General features: G+C 40.3%; 1 protein-coding gene across 4 annotated transcripts in view; it reads right to left on the bottom strand.

Moving 5' to 3' along the window:
• IGF2BP2 (insulin like growth factor 2 mRNA binding protein 2) overlaps positions 1–20,091 on the bottom strand; it is a 163,297-nt gene that overhangs the window by 37,182 nt on the left and 106,024 nt on the right. For all 4 annotated transcript variants that reach the window (XM_043473496.1, XM_043473493.1, XM_043473494.1 and 1 more), the window contains exons 3-4: positions 3,716–3,764; positions 2,704–2,755 (exon numbers count right to left, since the gene is read on the bottom strand). In XM_043473496.1, the coding sequence (XP_043329431.1) occupies positions 2,704–2,755; positions 3,716–3,764 (101 nt within the window). The remainder of the gene's footprint in view (positions 1–2,703; positions 2,756–3,715; positions 3,765–20,091) is intronic.

The following is a 20,091-nucleotide window of genomic DNA, read 5'->3' as shown; positions in this document are numbered from 1 at the left end:
ACACTTCTGCATGTGTATATGCACAGTTTCTTTGGATTTTTCATTTTTAATGTCTACATAAAATTGCAGCAAGCAAATGGGCCATGATTTTTGCCTAACTATTCCTTAATTGTTGACAAATGGTTGTTCTCAGTATTTGCTACTCTGAAGACTATTGATAAGAATCACCACTGTTGCAAATACCACTTGATTTGTGTTCTTCTGAATTTCTTATTTTTAGTGTCATTTAAAAGAAAAATAATTGGGTAAAAAGAACATAATGCTTTTTAATGATTATTTTCAAATTACTCTCCTAGAAGTTTGTATTAATTCACTGTACCACTATCAGTTTTATCTGCTATAATTTTTAAATAATTGGATATATGTATAAAATAATAAGAAAGTATTTTAATTTTAATTGTTCATTCATGGATAAGGTTGAACTATTACAATATTTGTTCTGCCTTGACTGAACTCGACTGTGTGAGTTAAATCTAGTAACCATGTACAATGAATAAAGAAAACTGGCAATTCCAACCCACTTGGCTGAAGAGGAGAACATATAAACTCTAAGAGTGGCTAACAAGGTATCACTCTTGTGAGTTGGCTTATCTTGATTAATAACTGATGCATCTTCTTCCAAAGTCAGATGTTAAGAATGAATTCAAAAGGCAGGACAAAACTTTCTCCATCCAAGTCAGTAAACTTAGACCAAAAATATACTGATTTCCCCAAAACCAACAGCATGACTAAATCAAAATTTTTCCTATTAAGACATTTAAGCTATTAGGAGACTTGGAATTAACAGCATTAAGCAGAGCATAATTCAAGAAAACCACACTAGAGCTGCTTTTCAAAGTAATAATAAAACCCTCTAGTGCAAGGATTCTTAATTTTGAACCTATGTTAGAGCTTCAGGAATTCTATACTCACCCTCCCATTTCCCTGCAAATATTCAAATCTGTGGGGACATGGATATTTCTGTCTTATAATTTCCATATGGTTTCCAAAAAGGTTAAAGTCACTGTTATCCAATAACTTCAAAGTAGCTGCAGCCCTTATGGGGAGGGATGCATACTCCTCAGGAAGGAACTGCCATTGAGACATATGGGTCACCAACACTGAACCCAGTCCCGGCCTCAGCCTCGGAGTGTTCGTGTTGCTCTCTAACACAGAGAGGTGCTCACAGGACTGCACCTCTCAGTGCAAAATAGGGCATGTGCACCCTCAACCAGCCTCTCTCAGTGCTGACACAGTGAATGCTACTAAGTCTCAGAGTTACATTCTGGAGTGCAACAGATGAGGCTGTAGACCCAAAAAGGAAGAAGGGGCTGGGTTTGAACCTCCTGAATAAAGCTACCCATTAAAAGTCTCAGATTCATTCGTATTTATATTCTTTGCTCTTCAAAGACATCTGTCTTCAGGAAATCAGACCTGTGATTCAGGGAGGAACTGAACTCTATTCAAATACTTTATTTCACTGGACATGAAAGCTCTATAAAGATTCTTAAAATTCTCCTGCAGAATGTTTTCCTGCTGAATCAGGAATTACCTATGAAACAGAACAAAACAACAGCCCAACACTTCTACCCTACAGTCATGAGGCAGCTAGAAACTGGGTGCTCTCAAGGGCACAGGTGCTCCTGGAGCTGTGGACGGCCCCAGGGACCTGGAGTATTTCTTCCTTGCATGGCATTGTCCTGAGTTTATAACAGGGTCTTAGCTAGTAACTTGTACAGGTTCATGTCTGGAAAGCCATCTTGCCTACGACATCCAATTCTTACTAGAATGTCTTTCATTTGAGGGAAATATCAAGAACTGAGAAAATAGAATCCTTATAAATCATGTCTTCTTTCCGGGCTCTTTCCCTTTACCTAGGTAGGCCTACCTCCAACCTTGGGGATGGACAGTCAGCAGCATGAAACTGAATAATAATATTTTTAATATCCATGGAGTATAGAGCATCTAATAATTACTGCTTTAAAAGCTATTATATTAACTATACTAGCAGACAGACTGCATATGAGAAAATGCATTTTCTGTGATTTTTTTTCCTAAGTGAATATTAACAGTTATGTATGACTTCACTCACTGTCTGTAAAGGTAAATGTTTTAGAAGGTAAAAATAAAGTGGCAGGAAAAAGAATATACACTTTCTGGGGATTTACAACACTGTTCCCAAGACAGAGGCTCTCAAATGAATACACACAAAAATCACTTGAAAGTGACTATTTAAAATACAGTTTGTTTCATGACTTCTTCCCCCACAGAGTCTTACTTTGTAAAGCTGTCTATGGTGAGCCCCAGGAAACTGCATTTTCCCAAGTGCTCCAGGCGATAATGGTGTAGGAGTCCTACACCTTGAGAAACAGTCCAAGACATCAGGGATATGTTGTTCTTAACCAGGAAGAGGAAAGTTGTCACAATATACAGTTACTTCCAAATGAATTAAGCTTCCCCCATTCTGACAGCAATTTGTCCAGTGCTTGAGTACATTACAGAGTATAAGAAAAATAGTCTGAAAACCATTCTTTGAAAAAATAGATGTGGATAGACAGATACAGACATTTCTTACATACATACAGATATACAAACATACACTCTAGGAAGCTTGCTTCAGTGGAATTTAAACTTGTTCTTTGTCCTTGGATTTGACCCAATCTATAAGAAATAACAGGCAATATTCCTCTCAAAATTCAACAGGCTAATTTCAGCACTTATTACCTTGCTCCACGTTCTCCACTGTCCCACACTGAGCCAAAAGTCCATCCAACACCTGAAAAAGAAGCTTCACTGTCAGAATTTCAGGTCTTCATAAAAACGGCTAGAAGTGAATAGATATACAGGGCTTTCATTTGCTTATTGGCTCCCGAGTAGTCTGTTTGCTGAGGAAGCACAGCAGAGTTTTCTTAGCAATTGTTAACAATCACATTCATGATGGTTGGAGCCCATTTGCTTTTGAAATGAGAAGCAGACTAATGTACAAAAAGCACTTCTCCTTTCTGAAAGATTTAACCATTCTTCCATCAGTTTTCCTTCAGGGATCTCCTTATTTTATGAAGCAATGAGAGATGTATATGCTCAAAATTTTCTGCAATAAAAAGTGGTTTTTTCCCCCCCTTAAAGTAACAAAAATGTTAGCCAAAACATTCTATTTCCTTTAAGTCTATTTTGATTCTGTTTGAGTTGGGGGACATGGGGCAGTATGCCTTTAAATGAGGCAGAAAGGCTACTCCTCATATTCTATCTTATTTCAAGGTAACAATCTTGTAAGAAGTTTTACAACTCTGAAAATGTCTTAGCTGTTATTCACAACTAATTAAAAATAAAACACTTGCCCAAACTAACAGAGAACCGTCTATTCTTATTGATTTTCCATTTATTTTATTTCCTCCCAAATCATAATTTAGAAAGGTAAGAATCTTTTATAAAATCATGGGATACAAATCACAAGCAAGGCATTTATTTTGTTTAGTTTTCTGTTGGTGCTTGGTTCCTGAGGAGACAGAACATAAGGGATCAAAGTGTATATCCAGCACAACGGAAGGGACGACTCTGACCACAAACGCAGGGCTGGTCATTCCCACTGGGGTGCTGAAGAAGGCAAAGTCTGGGGACCTCTAATTCCTAAACGTGAAAGGGAACTATAGAAAAGGGACAAAATGCCCTGTTACTCCATTAGGAAAAGAAGACAGAGAGCAGGAAGATAATAAATACAGAAATGTCATTGGCCTACCTCCCACTGCAGGTGAGGAGGGATGTTTCGAATCTGAATTTTCCTGCTCCTGTAAAAAATAAAAGCACAGATACAACAAACAGGCTTAATACCACACTTTCTCACTGTGTTCACCAAGGCCTCAGCAAGGGATTTTGATTGTGAATCAAGAACATCTTGTTTTAAGCTAATCATCAATTTTGCCCTTTATGTCTGTTAGTATTTGCTTTATATGTTTAGGTGATCCTATATTGGGAGCATATATGTTAATAAATTTGATATCCTCCTCTTGTTTTAATCCCTTTATCATTATATAATGTTCTACTGTATAGCACAGGGAATCATACCTGACATCTTGTAATAAGCTACAATGGAATATAATCTGAAAAAAAAACTCACAAAAAAAATCTGAATCACTATGCTGTACACCTGAAGCTAATGTAATATTGTAAAATAAAAATTAAAAAACAAAAAAAAGAGCATCTTGTTTTAAAGCTTTCAATTACTTTGAAGAAAAAAATTAAGAACAAATCTAAGAAGTTTGAACAAGCTAAAGAAACAGTTTAGATGCAAATCTATCATTTCAATTTCCTACCAAAACAGTTAGAATTTAAATTGCCATATATGTTATAATTATAGATTATTCCCTTTCTCCTCAAAATACATGGTCCTGCAACTGACCCTACCCTAAAAGGTACCTATGAGAAGTAAAATCACATATACAGTGGGTTTAAACAAGATCTTTGCTAACAACGCAGAATTTCCTTTTAAAAAATTATTTTTATTTCTTGAATAGGTAATACAGTCCTGATTCAAAAATTAGGACACTTGAAAGAGGCAGTCCATGAACAGTCTTACTCATTGCTTGTGTAACCTTCAGTTTCCTTATGCAAATACTAGTAAATACAAATATACATTCCTGTTTTCCCCTTTTCTTAGAGAAATATTTACATATTCTACACACTCACTGCATCTTGTTTTTTTCACCTAACAGTAATATCCTGGAGATCTTTCTATGGATACATTGGCAGAAAGAGAGCATTCTCATTCTATTTTACACAAGTGGATGTACCAAAGTGCACTTGTGTGTGTGATAAGTTGCTTTAGTCATGTCTGACTCTTTGCGACCCTATGGACTGTAGCCTGCCAGGCTCCTCTGTCCATGGGATTCTCCAGGCAAGAATAGTGGAGTGGGTTGCCATGCCCTCCTCCAAGGGATCTTCCCAACCCAGGGATCAAACCCTCGTCTCTTATGTCTCCTGTATTGGCAGGTGGGTTCTTTACCACTAGCACCACCTAGCCCAACCCTATTGATGGATATTTGGACCTTCTGCCTTTTTCAGGCCTTGTTGCATGTGGGATCTTAGTTCCCTGACTAGAGACTGAACCCACACCCCCTGCATTGGAAGCACTGGACCACCAGGGAAATCCTTCTCCTGCCTTTTCATTCAGAAGATCTTTCTCTTTTTCCAAGACATCTTACTGGTCTGATAACTCTGATTTAGATCATTTCTTGTTTTTACCTAAGTTTTAAAATTAGATAGAAAAAAGAACAGAAACAAGAAGATAAGAATTTTTCTGTCTGTCTTTGAACTACATGTTAGATCTTGGAAGGAAAACACAAATCACATTTCAATATTGGCGAGGTCATTTCACTGGAAGGGTTTGGCATTGAGATCCCATAAAAATCCCCTTTGGGGGTTGCAAGAGTAGAGATGTGGCAGCCAAAGTGTGCCCCCATTACTTTCCTCTCCTTTGTGTCAGAGGTACCAAATAGTTGCTATACGCAGTCACAAATTTCTCCACCACTTTAATCTGGGCAACAGCCACAGAGAGCAATGTTACAATTCACGCAGAAAGAGAAAGGAGAGAGACAGAGAAATACATAGGCAGAGGAAACAAGAAACAAACAATGAAAGATCTGAGGGGCTCCTGTTTTCTCAGATTGTTTTTATTAAATTAAGGGAGGGCCATCCCTCTCTTCCAGATCCCATATCCTAATTCCATCTTATTTAAAAAAAAATAAGAATGCATTCATGCTTTACCAGAGCTGCTTAAATGACTATACTATATAAGGCACTCTGTAGAATCTCTATAATCTTGTGTCAGGATAGGAAGGAGAAAAAAGAATCAGGAACTAATTTCTACTTCTGTGCTATGAAGGCTCATTTCTGACACTGCCTTTGGCAAGAGTTTATAATAAAATTGCTGACACCATCCCATACAGTGGCTCCATGGAATGCTCCACAAAGGATGTCACAAGCCTAACTATTTATAGAAAAGGCAGCATAATTTGCAGGAAAAATTGAGTATTTCTAAGAAAAATACTTTTGTTATCTCCAAGTATAAATAAACATTGACTCCAACTGCTAACCAAGAATTCAATAGAAATCCTATTGGAAGAAACTTGTGCACAGACACAAAGATTTGAATAAAGACAGATACTAATGCTTTGTTCTGACAAAGAATGCAAATCATCTAAATATCCACCATCAGGGAGATGAATAAGTAAATTGTAGTACAGCTATAATATGGAACATTATACAGCTGTCCAAAAGAATGAAGTAGACATATGTTCGTGGTCATAGGACACTCATTTTAGAATACTGTAAGATGAGAGCTAGTTACAGATTAGGCTGATCCTATTTTACAAAAGTGCAAAACAAAATTATTTGTCATTAAATGTGTGTATATGCAAAGAAAAAGGTAACTACAAACATTTAGTTGGCAAAATGAGACATGTACTTTTTATTTTAGTTCTGGTTTGTTCACTTTTTATAAAAATGAGAATGTGTTCATGTCTTATTTGCTTTAAAAAATTGACAATTAAAACTCCTACTAGGGCTGCTTTCCTGAATTGACAAGATTCATTTTTTTAAAGTATGCTGGAACCTGATTAAAAAATAAAGAAAACCCAAACACCTTACTTTCTACATAATTACATTAGGTATCCTTCTTGGAATCTTATTTAACAGAGCATTAATTTATTTGACAAACTTCTTTGTTCACAGTGTATAAATAATCAAATTCCACCCAGTTCAGATGATCCCAAATCCTAACTGAATGGGTCTAAAACAATGACACGTCATAATATCTCATGTCAGGACTGCACATCAGGCAATCAGCTGAGGAACTGGAATGTTCACTGAGCAGGGGTCTGGGAGAAAGCATCTCTAAAAAGTTAGTGTGTCTCACCTCTAACCTTAGACCAGGATGGAAAGAAAAAGAACTGAGAACTGAAGAGGGAAAACGGAGCTCACTGCAGTAGAACCTGTTCATCTGGAGCTCAGTCAGGTCACCTGGGAAAACACCCTGAGAGACTGTCTTTCTGGAACAGGAGTGACCAGGATCTTTGGGAGCTGCTAACTCTCCAGATGGCATCATCTAGACACTGTGTCATCTCATCAGGGTACCTGGGGTGCTCGACTCCTTTTCTCTTGGAAGGGACTTCTGTGAGCCCTTCAAAACCCAGCTCACATCTGCAGACAACTCCAGGGCATCTCCAGAAAGAGTGGTTTCTACATACTCTTAAGTTTTTATAACAGTTCCCTCTATGCTATAATTACTTATCTGCTGGCACTGTCCCCTCTCTGGATTGGAAATTTCCTCAAGGACAGGCTTCTTGTTTAGTGGTCTCCTGTCCAGCATGGGGCCAAGCACACAGCAGAGAAGGAGAACATGGAACTCTGGGGGCTGCAGAGGCACTGCTGTTGCCGGCAGTAGTCTACTTATGATGCTGTGGGCCTTCTAGCCCCACCTGGGAGGGCACAGGCTGTCCTTTCCTTCTCTGTCAGGGAGTAAAGAGGAGAGGGAAGACTTCTTTCCCCTCTTTCCTTTAGAGAAGAAACCAGCATTTGGCTCAACCTTGAACAACATATGTGGATCTTTCTCCCTTGAAATCCATAAAAATGTGCCCTGCTCACAAACAAGCCAAATTTACACAATAACTTAGGAAAGTGAGTGGTTTTAAGAACAAAGTTTTTCAATTCCTTTTTTTAAAAAAGGAATAATATCATAGTTCCTTTATATTATAAATCAAGCTTCTCTACATATACGTAATTGACATATCTTCTCATCCTTGCCACCCCCCAGAACAGTTACAGCTAGCTACTAGCTGGCCTGCTGGCCATCTCACATTTCTCTCCTCTCCCGTCCACCCCACACTTGGCCACCAGTGACTTTCTGCTTCTGTCTTCTTTGAATGACTGTCACCACGCCCAAATTCCCACTCATGACCCTGTTTCTGCCCTGTTCTCCATCTCCTTATCTTTAAATTCTCTTGCCCCAGGAAATGCTCTAACTTTGGGCTCTTACCCTTCCACCCAAAATAATTTGTCACACCTGTAGTTTATATGTGTGCCAGGTCTGAGTCTTCAACACGCCCAGTCTTCCTTAAAAACAAGAGTAAACAAAGGCGGTAAGGAACATGAGTTTGAATATTTAAAAATTTTAACTGAAAGCAGAATAAGACCTGCAGTTAAGCCATTAATACAGACTAACAGGCTCTTCCCCCAAGGCTTTAGGATTCAGGAACTCAGAATTTACCACTTTTATATTCAAATAAGTTAAGTGTTACGTGCTTCTATTTTTTCTTCTCTACTCAAGTAAGAAGCTCAGCCTCTACAACATCCAGGAAAAGAATAATATAGCTCTACAACTCTCCTATTTGGCTGGGGAACTGTCCACTTTGATGGATTCTATATTCTAGGTGATTGGTGACAACAGTATACACAAGTAGATAATCAAATCTTAACTAAACAAAGAAACTTAACTGCAGCTCTTCTAAGGCTCTTCAACATGTAAGTGAAGCAGGATACTTTTTATGAATATGTTATTATCTTTGTGCTGTAGATGCCTAGAGGAAATAGAAAGCTCTGAGTGAATTTAAAATAAAACTAGATGTCCATTATTACAAATTTCAAGGACCTGGGGCAGGAATTATTTGTATGGTAGAATCCATTGCTTAAAAGAGCTGGGCAATCAACTGGGGAAGTAAAATCATATTTAATTGTCAAGGCATCTCTGTGATTTTGAAGAACCACCCCACACCTGTGTGTGTGGGTATGCCTGCCTGCAAGTAAAGTGGATAATGCTATAGTTTTTAGGCATTTGGTCAATTAACCACAAGTCTGATCAACCACCCTGGGAACTCTAGCCCATGCCTTAACCACGCAGAGGGGCCTAAGTAGAGAAGAAAGTTAACATATATTGTGGAAATTCAGCTCGTAGGATCTCAGATTCCATTTGAAAATTAGGTGAGCTAAGGATCAGAAGATCTTGGGAAAACTGTAGGCAAGAGAAGAAACAGGAAGCAAAAAAGATCCTATAAGAGTGCTTAGGGTGTTCAATAACAGATACTACCCAACAAGGTCCCATCTGTTTCCTAGCAAATTTGAGTTCCATCAGATGACACATGGTCCTTATTTTGGAAGGAAACCAAAGCACCATGGAATGTGTATTATCTGGAGGCAGGTATGCTAACTGACCTCAAGGACAGTGGCGGAGCCAAGACTGAACCACCAGCGCTCTCGGCCACGCCTCCTTCTCTAGCGCCCTGGGGTCGGATTCCTCTGCGTCCCCTGCCCTCATTAGTGTTTGAGGCACTTTATCTCCTTCCCATTCCTCATTAGTTCTGAAAGTTTCCCTTAAAACCTCTGGACATTCTGTACAAGGGACATCCTGTGCTAACTTGAACTAGGACCCAGGCTAGCAATGAATCAGGGAAGCAAATGAATCACCGGTGATAGTCATGTCCAATCTCCTACACAGCACTCAGCTGTCTTTTAAAGTAACCCCCACCCCAGACACACACACACAGGGCACAGGGCATGATTTTTAAAAAGTCAGTAAAGTATGACAAAAACCACTACAATATTGTAAAGTAATTAGCCTCCAACTAATAAAAATAAATGAAAAAAAAGTCAGTAAAACTGTTAAAGTCACTTTGTTACTAAATTATTAAGAATAATTGCATCTGCCTCTATGGAATCTTAAACATAAGTTATTAGAAAACCAAATGCTTTCAAAATAAAAACTGTTAAAAAGTGAAAAAGGCTTTTTTTTTTTTTTTCAATGGAGAAAAAACATGTGATCAGAGTAAAATCCCTGTGAATATTAGCAGTATTATGGGCCAAATCATAAAGGATTAAGTCAGATATTATTGTGGTGCCCTGCTGCAAAGGGTTTTGAGCCAGAAGAACTGCAGTTACAAACCAGTAAATTCCCTTGGTCTATAAACTTATGTCCACAAAACCATAAACCCCCAAGTGGCCCGAATGTACTCATGCTTCATGAGAATTCAGAGAAAGGACCTCTTGAAAGTCCACTACTTGAACAGCACAGAAAAGAAATCAGGGACTATGATTAGCAATAGTTACAAGCAATAGACCTTGTAACTTATTCATTTACCTCTCAAAGAGGCCTTGACTTTTTAAGAGGTTGCCAACACAATTCTAGACTTCCTCATTGAGAAAAACATCAAGGATTCTTCATTGTTCTTGAAAGAGGTAGAAGGAGAAAAGAGAAGAGTCAGTGCAATAATTAGATGATGATGAGATGTCGGTGAGAAGAGAGGTCAGGCTGCTACTCCTGGGCAAGATGGTGAAGGAGTCCCCCTAGTGGGTCAGGTACAACCAGTACCATCTGCATTAAATGACCACTGAGTTTCATTCCAACTGTAGGGGTCTACAAACCTTTCAGGAAGATTAAAATCATCTTCTGTTCAAAGGAATCGATATGCTTGACTGTAGATTGAAACCACCATATACTGTTCTAGTGAAGGAGATAATCACATTCCTCAGAGGCTTACTATTTTAGTTCTTTAAAAAGGAAGTCAATATCCAAAATCTCTCTTTTTTGATTCATATTCAATTTTTGTAAAGAGGGCTCCTCTTACTGAAGTAGCGGTAAATAGAAATATTTGAACTGAAGGAAGACCAAAAATCTTAATACTTATTCAGGGAAAATACTTATTTTTCTTTGTCAAAGACATCTTTAGTAAATTAAAGCAAAAACAAACAACAAACAAAACCCCAAGCCAAAAAACTTGACGCAGAAAAACTGTGACAAGTTTTATCAAAGTTTGTGTACAATTCCCTACAGATAATACCACCTTTCCCACCTACCAAACCACCTTGCTAACTCATTTTGTGACAACACAGAGAAACAAATACAATTTTAGATCTAGCTTTACCAGAATTTCTCCATGGGCTTCATGGAACACTTGCCCACCCTTCAAATTATATTATTTGACGAGTTTATTAATGTTTCAGAGATACACCCAACATGATCATCACACTGTTTTTAGCAGAAGCTTTTCCCCAAACCACCACTACTTATGCTATGTGTGTGTGCACGTGCGCACATCGTGTGTGCTCAGTTGATTCAGTTGTGTCCCCATGGATCATGGTCTACCAGGCTCCTCTGTCCATGGAATTTTCCCAGCGAGAATACTGGAGTGGGTTGCCATGCCCTCCTCCAGGGGATCTTCCTGACCCAGGGATCAAACCCGTGTCTCCTGTGCCTCCTGCATTGCAGGCGGATTCTTTACTGCTTGAGCCACGGGTGCTAAGCATCCCATTTAAGCCTCACCACTCCCCTGTGACGTACAGATTGGTATCCTCATTTTCAGATAAGTAAACTGAGGTACTAAGGAATCCCCAGCCCAGTCTCACAGCTAGGGAGCAATATTTTTGACTATGGTCTGTAAGTTTAAATCTTTGCTCTTAAAATGTAACTCTAGAATTGTTAAACCACCAATAACAAAACATACATTTCACATATATATTTCAGTTCAACAAATCTTGGACAAGATGTGCCAACTCAAGTAAATCCTAGGAAAATGAGTCTTAGGAATAGATTTCTAGGTTCTCCCTCTCACTGTCCACCTCAAACTTCTCTATAGTGGCTCATTCTTTGCTTCTTGAGCCTGGAAGGCTATATAGTCCATGGGGTCCCAAAGAGTAGGACATGACTTAGCAACTGACTAAACAGAAGCAGCAGTTTTGCTTCTCAGAAGAGTTCGCTGAATATAAATGCCCCCTAGAGAGGGCACTAAAAGTATTAACTACTGACTCCTTCACAGGATCAGCTGACCCCTGGTTGATAGCTCTCCTGGCCCAGGACTGGGAGCTGTGCATGCCTGCAAGCCTAGTAGGCCTTTGCTCATTATCACTGGCCCCAGTCAGTGCTGTGCCGAACCTAACAGGGCAAGATGAGAGTTTGAGAACCCTCCCCGAAATATGGATTGCTGGATGGAATCTCAGAAGTAAAGGACATTCTTCACCTGTGACCAACTATAAACATGCATCTGGATTCAGGAGGATGAGATCTTGAGGGGTAAGACTGAGTCTCTGTGAGTGAAAGATCTCAAAGCCAGCTTACAGCTTTTCACATAAGAACTGAAAGAACTGTGCTGTGATGAATACTCCAGTTAACAAAACCAAGCTGTGTTTCCAATGAAGTGATTAGTTACCCTTATAAGGCCCTCAATTCATTATCTGTAATTAAGAATAACCTGGATAAAACCAAATATTTACACATCATATTTTGAGCCCAGATTAAAATATATTTATATATATACACACACACACCTGATGCAACACAAATTACAATCTGCATATATAAATGTTATCCTTGTGTGGTGCAGGGTAAATACAAAACCATCTTTATAAAGGCAAAGGAAGCCATATGCCTCATCACCAACACCTGTGCCATCCTTTCAGCATCTCTTCAATTCACTGTCAATTGATTTCCTGAGTTCTCCAAATAGCACTCAAATCTGTCCTCTTCCTTTACCTGCATCTTTTTTCCTGTGTCCATTTCCTGGAACAGAGCAGGTAGTCAGCATCAGTGAATTCACCAGGAGCACGTGTTGCTGACAGCTGGCTTCTTTTTCCTGGCCCTCTCCACCCCACAGTCTGTGTTCCAACTAGAAGAAGAACATGTGATTCATGGAGACACTGAGTGGTCACCAAGTGAATTTCTCTCACTCTAGTCTGCTTATCAGCTCAAGGCAACAGGCTGTTGACTGGAAAACACCAGGGAAGGTAGTTCCCGGCACAGTGGCCACTGCAAACCCTTCCTGTGATTGGACTGGAGTGACTCATATGGAGGTGGTGTCTCTTCACTGAAGACAAGTACAATGGCGTGCCATGACACATTGATGAAAGTTTCACAATTAAAAAACACTCAAGCCAGAAGCTGTGAGTCCTCAATGCCTGGGAGTGATAAAGCAACAGTCATTTTACTTCTGAAAAGAAGGAACTACTCACAGCAGTTATAAAAGACTTTGATCTTATTCATTATGGTCAGGATGACTAAGAAAAATTCAGTGAATCTCTAATATAGCTCTAAATCCCGAGTAAGCAGAGAAAGGGGGGGAGGGTCCTCCCTTGTGAAGGAACTTCTTCTCTACATCAATAGCATCCACCATCTCAAACAAAAGGGACAGGTCATCCATGCTGAGGATTAGGTACCATGAACAATCCAAACCACCCATACCCACATGTTCTGACTGGAAGTTAAATACTGGACATTTTATCTGACTTGGGGGAATAGGATGATTTCTAAGATTAAACCAAAAACTGTTCTATATTCATTTAACAGATGTTCACTAAGCACCTCTTACTATAGCCAAGCACTTGTTTTAGGTTCTGGGGTACAGTGGTGAAAAAAAATGCCCTTATGCTGCTTATATTCTAAGGGAGTAAACAAAGACAGCACTGACCTCCTACCCTAGAACTCTAATTAATTTCAATAAAACATGTAGTTTCAGTTCAGTTTAGTTGCTAAGTCATGTCTGACTCTTTGCAACTCCACGAATCATAGCATGCCAGGCCTCCCTGTTCATCACCAACTCGCGGAGTTTACTCAAACTCATGTCCATCGAGTCAGTGATGCCATCCAGCCATCTCATCCTCTGTCGTCCCCTTCTCCTCCTGCCCCCAATCCCTCCCAGCATCAGGGTCTTTTCCAATGAGTCAGCTCTTCACATAAGGTGGCCAAAGTATTGGAGTTTCAGCTTCAACATCAGTCCTTCCAATGAATACCCAGGACTGATCTCCTTTAGGATGGACTGGTTGGATCTCCTTGCAGTCGCCAGTCCAAGGGACTCTCAAGAGTCTTCTCCAACTCCATAGTTCAAAAGCCTCAATTTTTCGGCACTCAGCTTTCTTCACAGTCCAACTCTCACATCCATACATGACTACTGGAAAAACCATAGCCTTGACTAGATAGACCTTTGTTGGCAAAGTAATGTCTCTGCTTTTTAACATGCTATCTAGGTTGGTCATAACTTTCCTTCCAAAGAGGAAGTGTCTTTTAATTTCATGGCTGCAGTCACCATCTGCAGTGATTTTGGAGCCCCAAAAAATACAGTCTGCCACTGTTTCCACTGTGTCCCCATCTATTTGCCAGGAAGTGATGGGACCAGATGCCATGATCTTAGTTTTCTGAATGTTGAGCTTTAAGCCAACTTTTTCACTCTCCTCTTTCACTTTCATCAAGAGGCTCTTTAGTTCTTCTTCACTTTCTGTCATAAGGGTGGTAGCCCAATATGCTACTGGAGATCAGTGGAGAAATAACTCCAGAAAGAATGAAGGGATGGAGCCAAAGCAAAAACAATACCCAGCTGTGGATGTGACTGGTGATAGAAGCAAGATCCGATGCTGTAAAGAGCAATATTGCATAGGAACTTGGAGTGCTAGGTCCATGAATCAAGGCAAATTGGAAGTGATCAAACAGGAGATGGCAAGAGTGAACGTCGACATTCTAGGAATCAGTGAACCAAAATGGACTGGAATGGGTGAATTTAACTCAGATGACCATTATATCTACTAGGCAGGAATCCCTTCTAAGGCAGGAATCCCTTAGAAGAAATGGTGTAGCCATCATGGTCAACAAAAAAGTCCGAAATGCAGTACTTGAATGCAATCTCAAAAACGACAGAATGATCTCTGTTCGTTTCCAAGGCAAACCATTCAGTATCACGGTAATCCAAGCCTATGCCCCAACCAGTAATGCTGAAGAAGCTGAAGTTGAACGGTTCTATGAAGACCTACAAGACCTTTTAGAATTAACACCCAAAAAAGATGTCCTTTCCATAATAGGGGACTGGAATGCAAAAGTAGGAAGTCAAGAAATACCTGGAGTAACAGGCAAATTTGGCCTTGGAGTACAGAATGAAGCAGGACAAAGGCTAATAGTTTTGCCACAGAATGCACTGGTCATAGCAAACACCCTCTTCCAACAGCACAAGAGAAGACTCTACACATGGACATCACCAGATGGTCAACACCGAAATCAGACTGATTATATTCTTTGCAGCCAAAGATGGAGAAGCTCTACACAGTCAGCAAAAACAAGACCGGGAGCTGACTGTAGCTCAGATCATGAACTTCTTACTGCCCAATTCAGATTTAAATTGAAGAAGGTAAGGAAAACCACTAGACCATTCAGGTATGACCTAAATCAAATCCCTTATGATTATGCAGTGGAAATGAGAAATAGATTTAAGGGACTAGATCTGATAGAGTGCCTGATGAACTATGGACGGAGGTTCATGACATTGTACAGAGACAGGGATCAAGACCATCCCCATGGAAAAGAAATGCAAAAAAGCAAAATGGCTGTCTGAGGAGGCCTTACAAATAGCTGTGAAAAGAAGAGAAGTGAAAAGCAAAGGAGAAAAGGAAAGATATTCACATTTGAATGCAGAGTTCCAAAGAATAGCAAGGAGAGATAAGAAAGCCTTCCTCAGCGATCAATGCAAAGAAATAGAGGACAACAACAGAATGGGAAAGACTAGAGATCTCTTCAAGAAAATTAGAGATACCAAGGGAACATTTCATGCAAAGATGGGTTCAATAAAGGACAGAAATGGTAGGGACCTAACAGAAACATGTAGTTTACCATGTCTAATTGGTCCCTTGATCCAATTAAATCCTGAAGGAAAAAGGCCATTCCTGCCTTTTCCTCATCACATCTTGGGTTTTAGCTAGACATGAACACAATGTCCTTTAACGCCTGTTTCTGCACAGTATCCTTATACAGTACTTGTGGCTAGTAAAGAGCATCACACGAGTCCTCGTTTCTAAGCTCCGTGGGGAAGTCAGATCTGACGCAGGAGTTTCTTTGCAGAACAGCAGTGGGACACATGCACTGCTGTCTTTCCTTCCCACCCAGCACTGCCCCTTAGTACCTAACCCCGTGAGATTTCTTCTCCTTCTCAAAAGGGAGCTCCAGAGAAAAGAAGATCAGAGGGAAAGTTCTGTCTCAAAATTGGGAGAGGAGTCAGAAAAAACTTCTCACACAACACTATTAAAAAAATAAAATCAGTTCATAGCATACAAAGAGTAACAAATCTGTGAAGGTCTTCAATATCTCAAAAAGTGCTGATATAAAAAGAAAGGAAAATCACTAGCTCTTAGAGCTAGTATTACATGATTTAATACAGTGAAACTTTAAAAAAAAACTTTGAACAGCCAACTTTTTTCTTTTTTTTTTTTAGGCCGTGCCAAGCAGCTTATGGAATCTTAGCTCCTAGACCAGGGATTGAACCTGGGCCCTCAGCAGTGAAAGCACAGGATCCTAACTACTGGACTGCAAGAGAATTCTCCTTTTAAAATTCACTTTTATTTGATTGTCAAATAGTCAACTTTAAAAACAGATGAATGAATTGGGGAAAGATGGCATATAAATTACTCTCATTTTTAAAAGGATTCATTTTCCTAATGAGGATTCCCCTTAAGATCTCTTTTCATCAATTATGAAATAAGACAAACTAGTAGGGAGATAACTGCAAAAATATATAAATTTATAACCAGTTTTGAAAGACCAGACTTCTGCCTAGAGAAAATTTTCTAGTGTTGCTGACAGAAATGCAAGATTCCTTAGCTGTATCCTTCCCAAATTATGCACACCCTACCCCTACCCCCTATAGATCCACAGCTCTGACAGGTGACATGGACATAGCAGTCACTCAGGAAATCTGAGGAATGAATGAATGTACACAACAGGGTTAACATCTCTGGCACTTAAACAGAGAATTCTTTCCAGCTGCTGATTCACATTCTCTTTTGAGTTCCCTGTCCCACAAAGCTTCTATCTCACTTGGTTGCAGACTTTTCATCACTTCCTCAAACCAGCATCATTAGCGGGTGGGTCCCAGCTAACAGGTGGGACCATTAATGGGTGGGTCCCAGCAGGACTCATCCAAGGGAAATTGCCTCAAGTCAGGAGTCAACACCTGACTTGAATAAAAGTGAACAACCTACCTGGCTCTGCAGGTGACCATGGGAGGTCCTGCTCCCACAGCTTCAAATTTCTTTCCCCCTCTCTTCTCCCTTCCCTGGAGGCAGTGCACAGCTGCCCCCTACTTCGACCCTGTTGCTTTCTTTGCTGGGAGCTCAGTCTTCTACAGCGTATGAGCGAGGAGGGAAGAGAGTTCAGTCCGTGCCCTCCCTCTAGCTGTTCACAGAGTCCCAGTCTTCTTAGCACTGTGATTAGCTCCCGCCCTCTCCTCCCCCTCTGTCCCTCACCGAATCCCAGAGAATTATGAGAAAGTGCTCCATAAACTGTACTGCACCCTACACATGAAGGCATTAGGCTGGTGTTAATAGAGGCACAGCACCCTCAAGTTCTTTTTCCCAGTTTTGGTCCTGATGTGCCCAAGGGAGCTGGTGCCTGGTTCTCCTGAGAAATGTGAGTGGCTCTGACTTCACCTGATGAGTCACAACTAGATAACCAGTTAGAAGGCATCACACAGAGCCAGCACTGAACTAAGAGAGAAACTCCTGAAATGATGTCACTTGTGGATTCAGGCTCAAAAGGACCCATTTCAGGAAAATTTTGGAAGCTAAGACGTACAACTGGCAAACGGATGGATTATTCTTCTCCATTTAAGAGCACCTTGTTTGTTGTGCTGAAGTACAAGTACTTGTGTTCCTTGGTGGGAAATACAAAGTTTGTAATAGGTAAGCACAGATACTGGTGGAAACGCAAACACTTTTGTTTACTAATGTCCATGAGGTCTTGATTTCTTTCTTTTTTTTTTTGGCTGTGCCATACAGCATGTGGGATCTTAGTTCCCTGACCAGGGATCAAACTGGCACCCTCTACATCCCTTCATGGGAAGCTCAGAGTCTTAACCACCGGACCACCAGGAACGTCCCCATGAGGCCTTGATTTCTTAGAGGAGAACAATGATTAAAGAAAAAATATAAATTTAAATATATTCCCTGGGTTATCTAACTTAACAATTGCCCCCACCTCTAATAAAATATTTCATTGTTACCAAAGGCCACCATTATTTTGACACCACAAGCAGCAGATGGAGATGTGCTGACATGGCAACAGGAGACCACAGTTTGAATCCTAGCTCTGCCTCGGCAAGCTAATGGACAGATACTGGGCCAGTCATTGAACCTCTCTGGTTAACGCCTCAGACAGGAGACAGCTGAGACAAGATTACAGGTAGACAAGCTTCTTTTCAAACCCAAGATTCATTTCATTTTGGCAAGCAAAACTGTCACAAAGAGAAGGGAATGAGCAGAAAGAAGAGGTGTCTCCAAGGACCTCAGGCTACAAACAGAGACTGAATTTTTAAAAAATCATCCCAATAAATCTTGCATTTTGTTTGCATCACAAAAATTTTTAACAACCCAATAGATAAGTTAGCTGACTGAGTCCACAGTATTTTATAACAGAATGGCTTACAATCCAAAAAAGTGGATCTGTGACTCTACCTGTATCACAACCCACCCCTACAAGCCACAGTTTATCCCGTTTCTACCCAAAGGCTTATATTTTCACTAGTACCAGGATTACTCTTGTACAATCTCTGGTGTCTGGATTTTGAAGGTAGAGTGTTATTTCCTTAAATTTACTATGAAGGTATAGTGTTATTTCCTAAAATTTATTATGAATTTGCCATTGGATCACAGAAAAAGCAAGAGAGTTCCAGAAAAACATCTACTTTTGCTTTATTGACTACACCAAAGCCTTTGACTGTGTGGATCACAACAAACTGGAAAACTATTAAAAGAGATGGGAATACCAGACCACCTTACTTGCCTCCTGAGAAATCTGTATGCAGGTCAAGAAGCAACAGTCAGAACCAGACATGGAGCAACAGATTGGTTTCAAATTGGGAAAGGAGTACGTCAAGGTTGTATATTGTTACCCTGCTTATTTAACTTACATGCAGAGTACATCATGTGAAATGCCAGGCTGGATGAAGCATAAGCTTGAATCAAGGTTGCCGGGAGAAATATCAATAACCTTAGATATGCAGATGACACCACCCTTATGACAGAAAGCGAAGAGGAACTGAAGAGCCTCTTGAGGAAAGTGAAAGAGGAGAGTGAAAAGCTGGCTTAAAGCTCAACATTCAAAAACTAAGATCATGGCATCCAGTCCCATCACTTCATGGCAAATAGATGGGGAAACAATGGAAACAGACTTTATTTTCTTGGGCTCCAAAATCATTGTAGATGGTGACTGCAGCCATGAAGTTAAAAGACGCTTGCTCCTTGGAAGAAAAGCTATGATCAACCTAGATAGCATATTAAGAAGCAGACACATTACTTTTCTGACAAAGGTACATTTGGTCAAAGCTATGGTTTTTCCAGTAGGCCGTCTAGTCAAAGCTATGGTTTCTCCAGTAGTCATATATGGATATGACAGTTGGATCACAAAGAAAGCTGAGTGCTGAAGAACTCGTGCTTTTGAACTGTGGTGTTGGAGAAGACTTTTGAGAGTCCCTTGGACTGCAAGGAGATCAAACCATTCAATTCTAAAGGAAATCAGTCCTGAATATTCATTGGAAGGACTGTGGCTGAAGCTGAAACTCCAATACTTTGGCCACCTGATGTGAAGAACTGACTCCTTGGAAAAGACCCTGATGCTGGGAAAACTGAAGGCAGGAAGAGAAGAGGACGACAGAGGATGAGATGGTTGGGGGGCATCACCGACTCTATGGACATGAGTTTGAGCAAGCTCCGGGAGTTGGTGATGGACAGGGAAGCCTGGCATGCTGCAGTCTTGGGGTCGCAAAGAGTTGGACACTACTGAGCGACTGAACTGACTATGAATGGAGTGTGAAAGTGTTAGTTACTCAGTCGTGTCTGACTCTTTGTGACCCAAGAAATGTAGCCCCCCAGGCTCCTCTGTACATGGGATTCTCCAGGCAAGAATACTGGAGTGGGTTGCTATTTCCTTCTCCAGGGATCTTCGTGACCCAGGGATTGAACCCAGGTGTCCTGCATTGCAGATGATTCTTCACCATCTGAGCTACCAGGGAATGAATGAAGTGTAGGGCACAGCTAAGCAGGAGCTTGTCCATTTCCTATTGGTGTATATAGGTCTGTGGTAGGGACTGTGAATGAGGAGATGATAAT

Source organism: Cervus canadensis, chromosome 7, assembly GCF_019320065.1.
Source record: "Cervus canadensis isolate Bull #8, Minnesota chromosome 7, ASM1932006v1, whole genome shotgun sequence".
NCBI lineage: Eukaryota > Metazoa > Chordata > Mammalia > Artiodactyla > Cervidae > Cervus > Cervus canadensis.
This window is presented reverse-complemented; position numbering and strand designations above follow the sequence as displayed.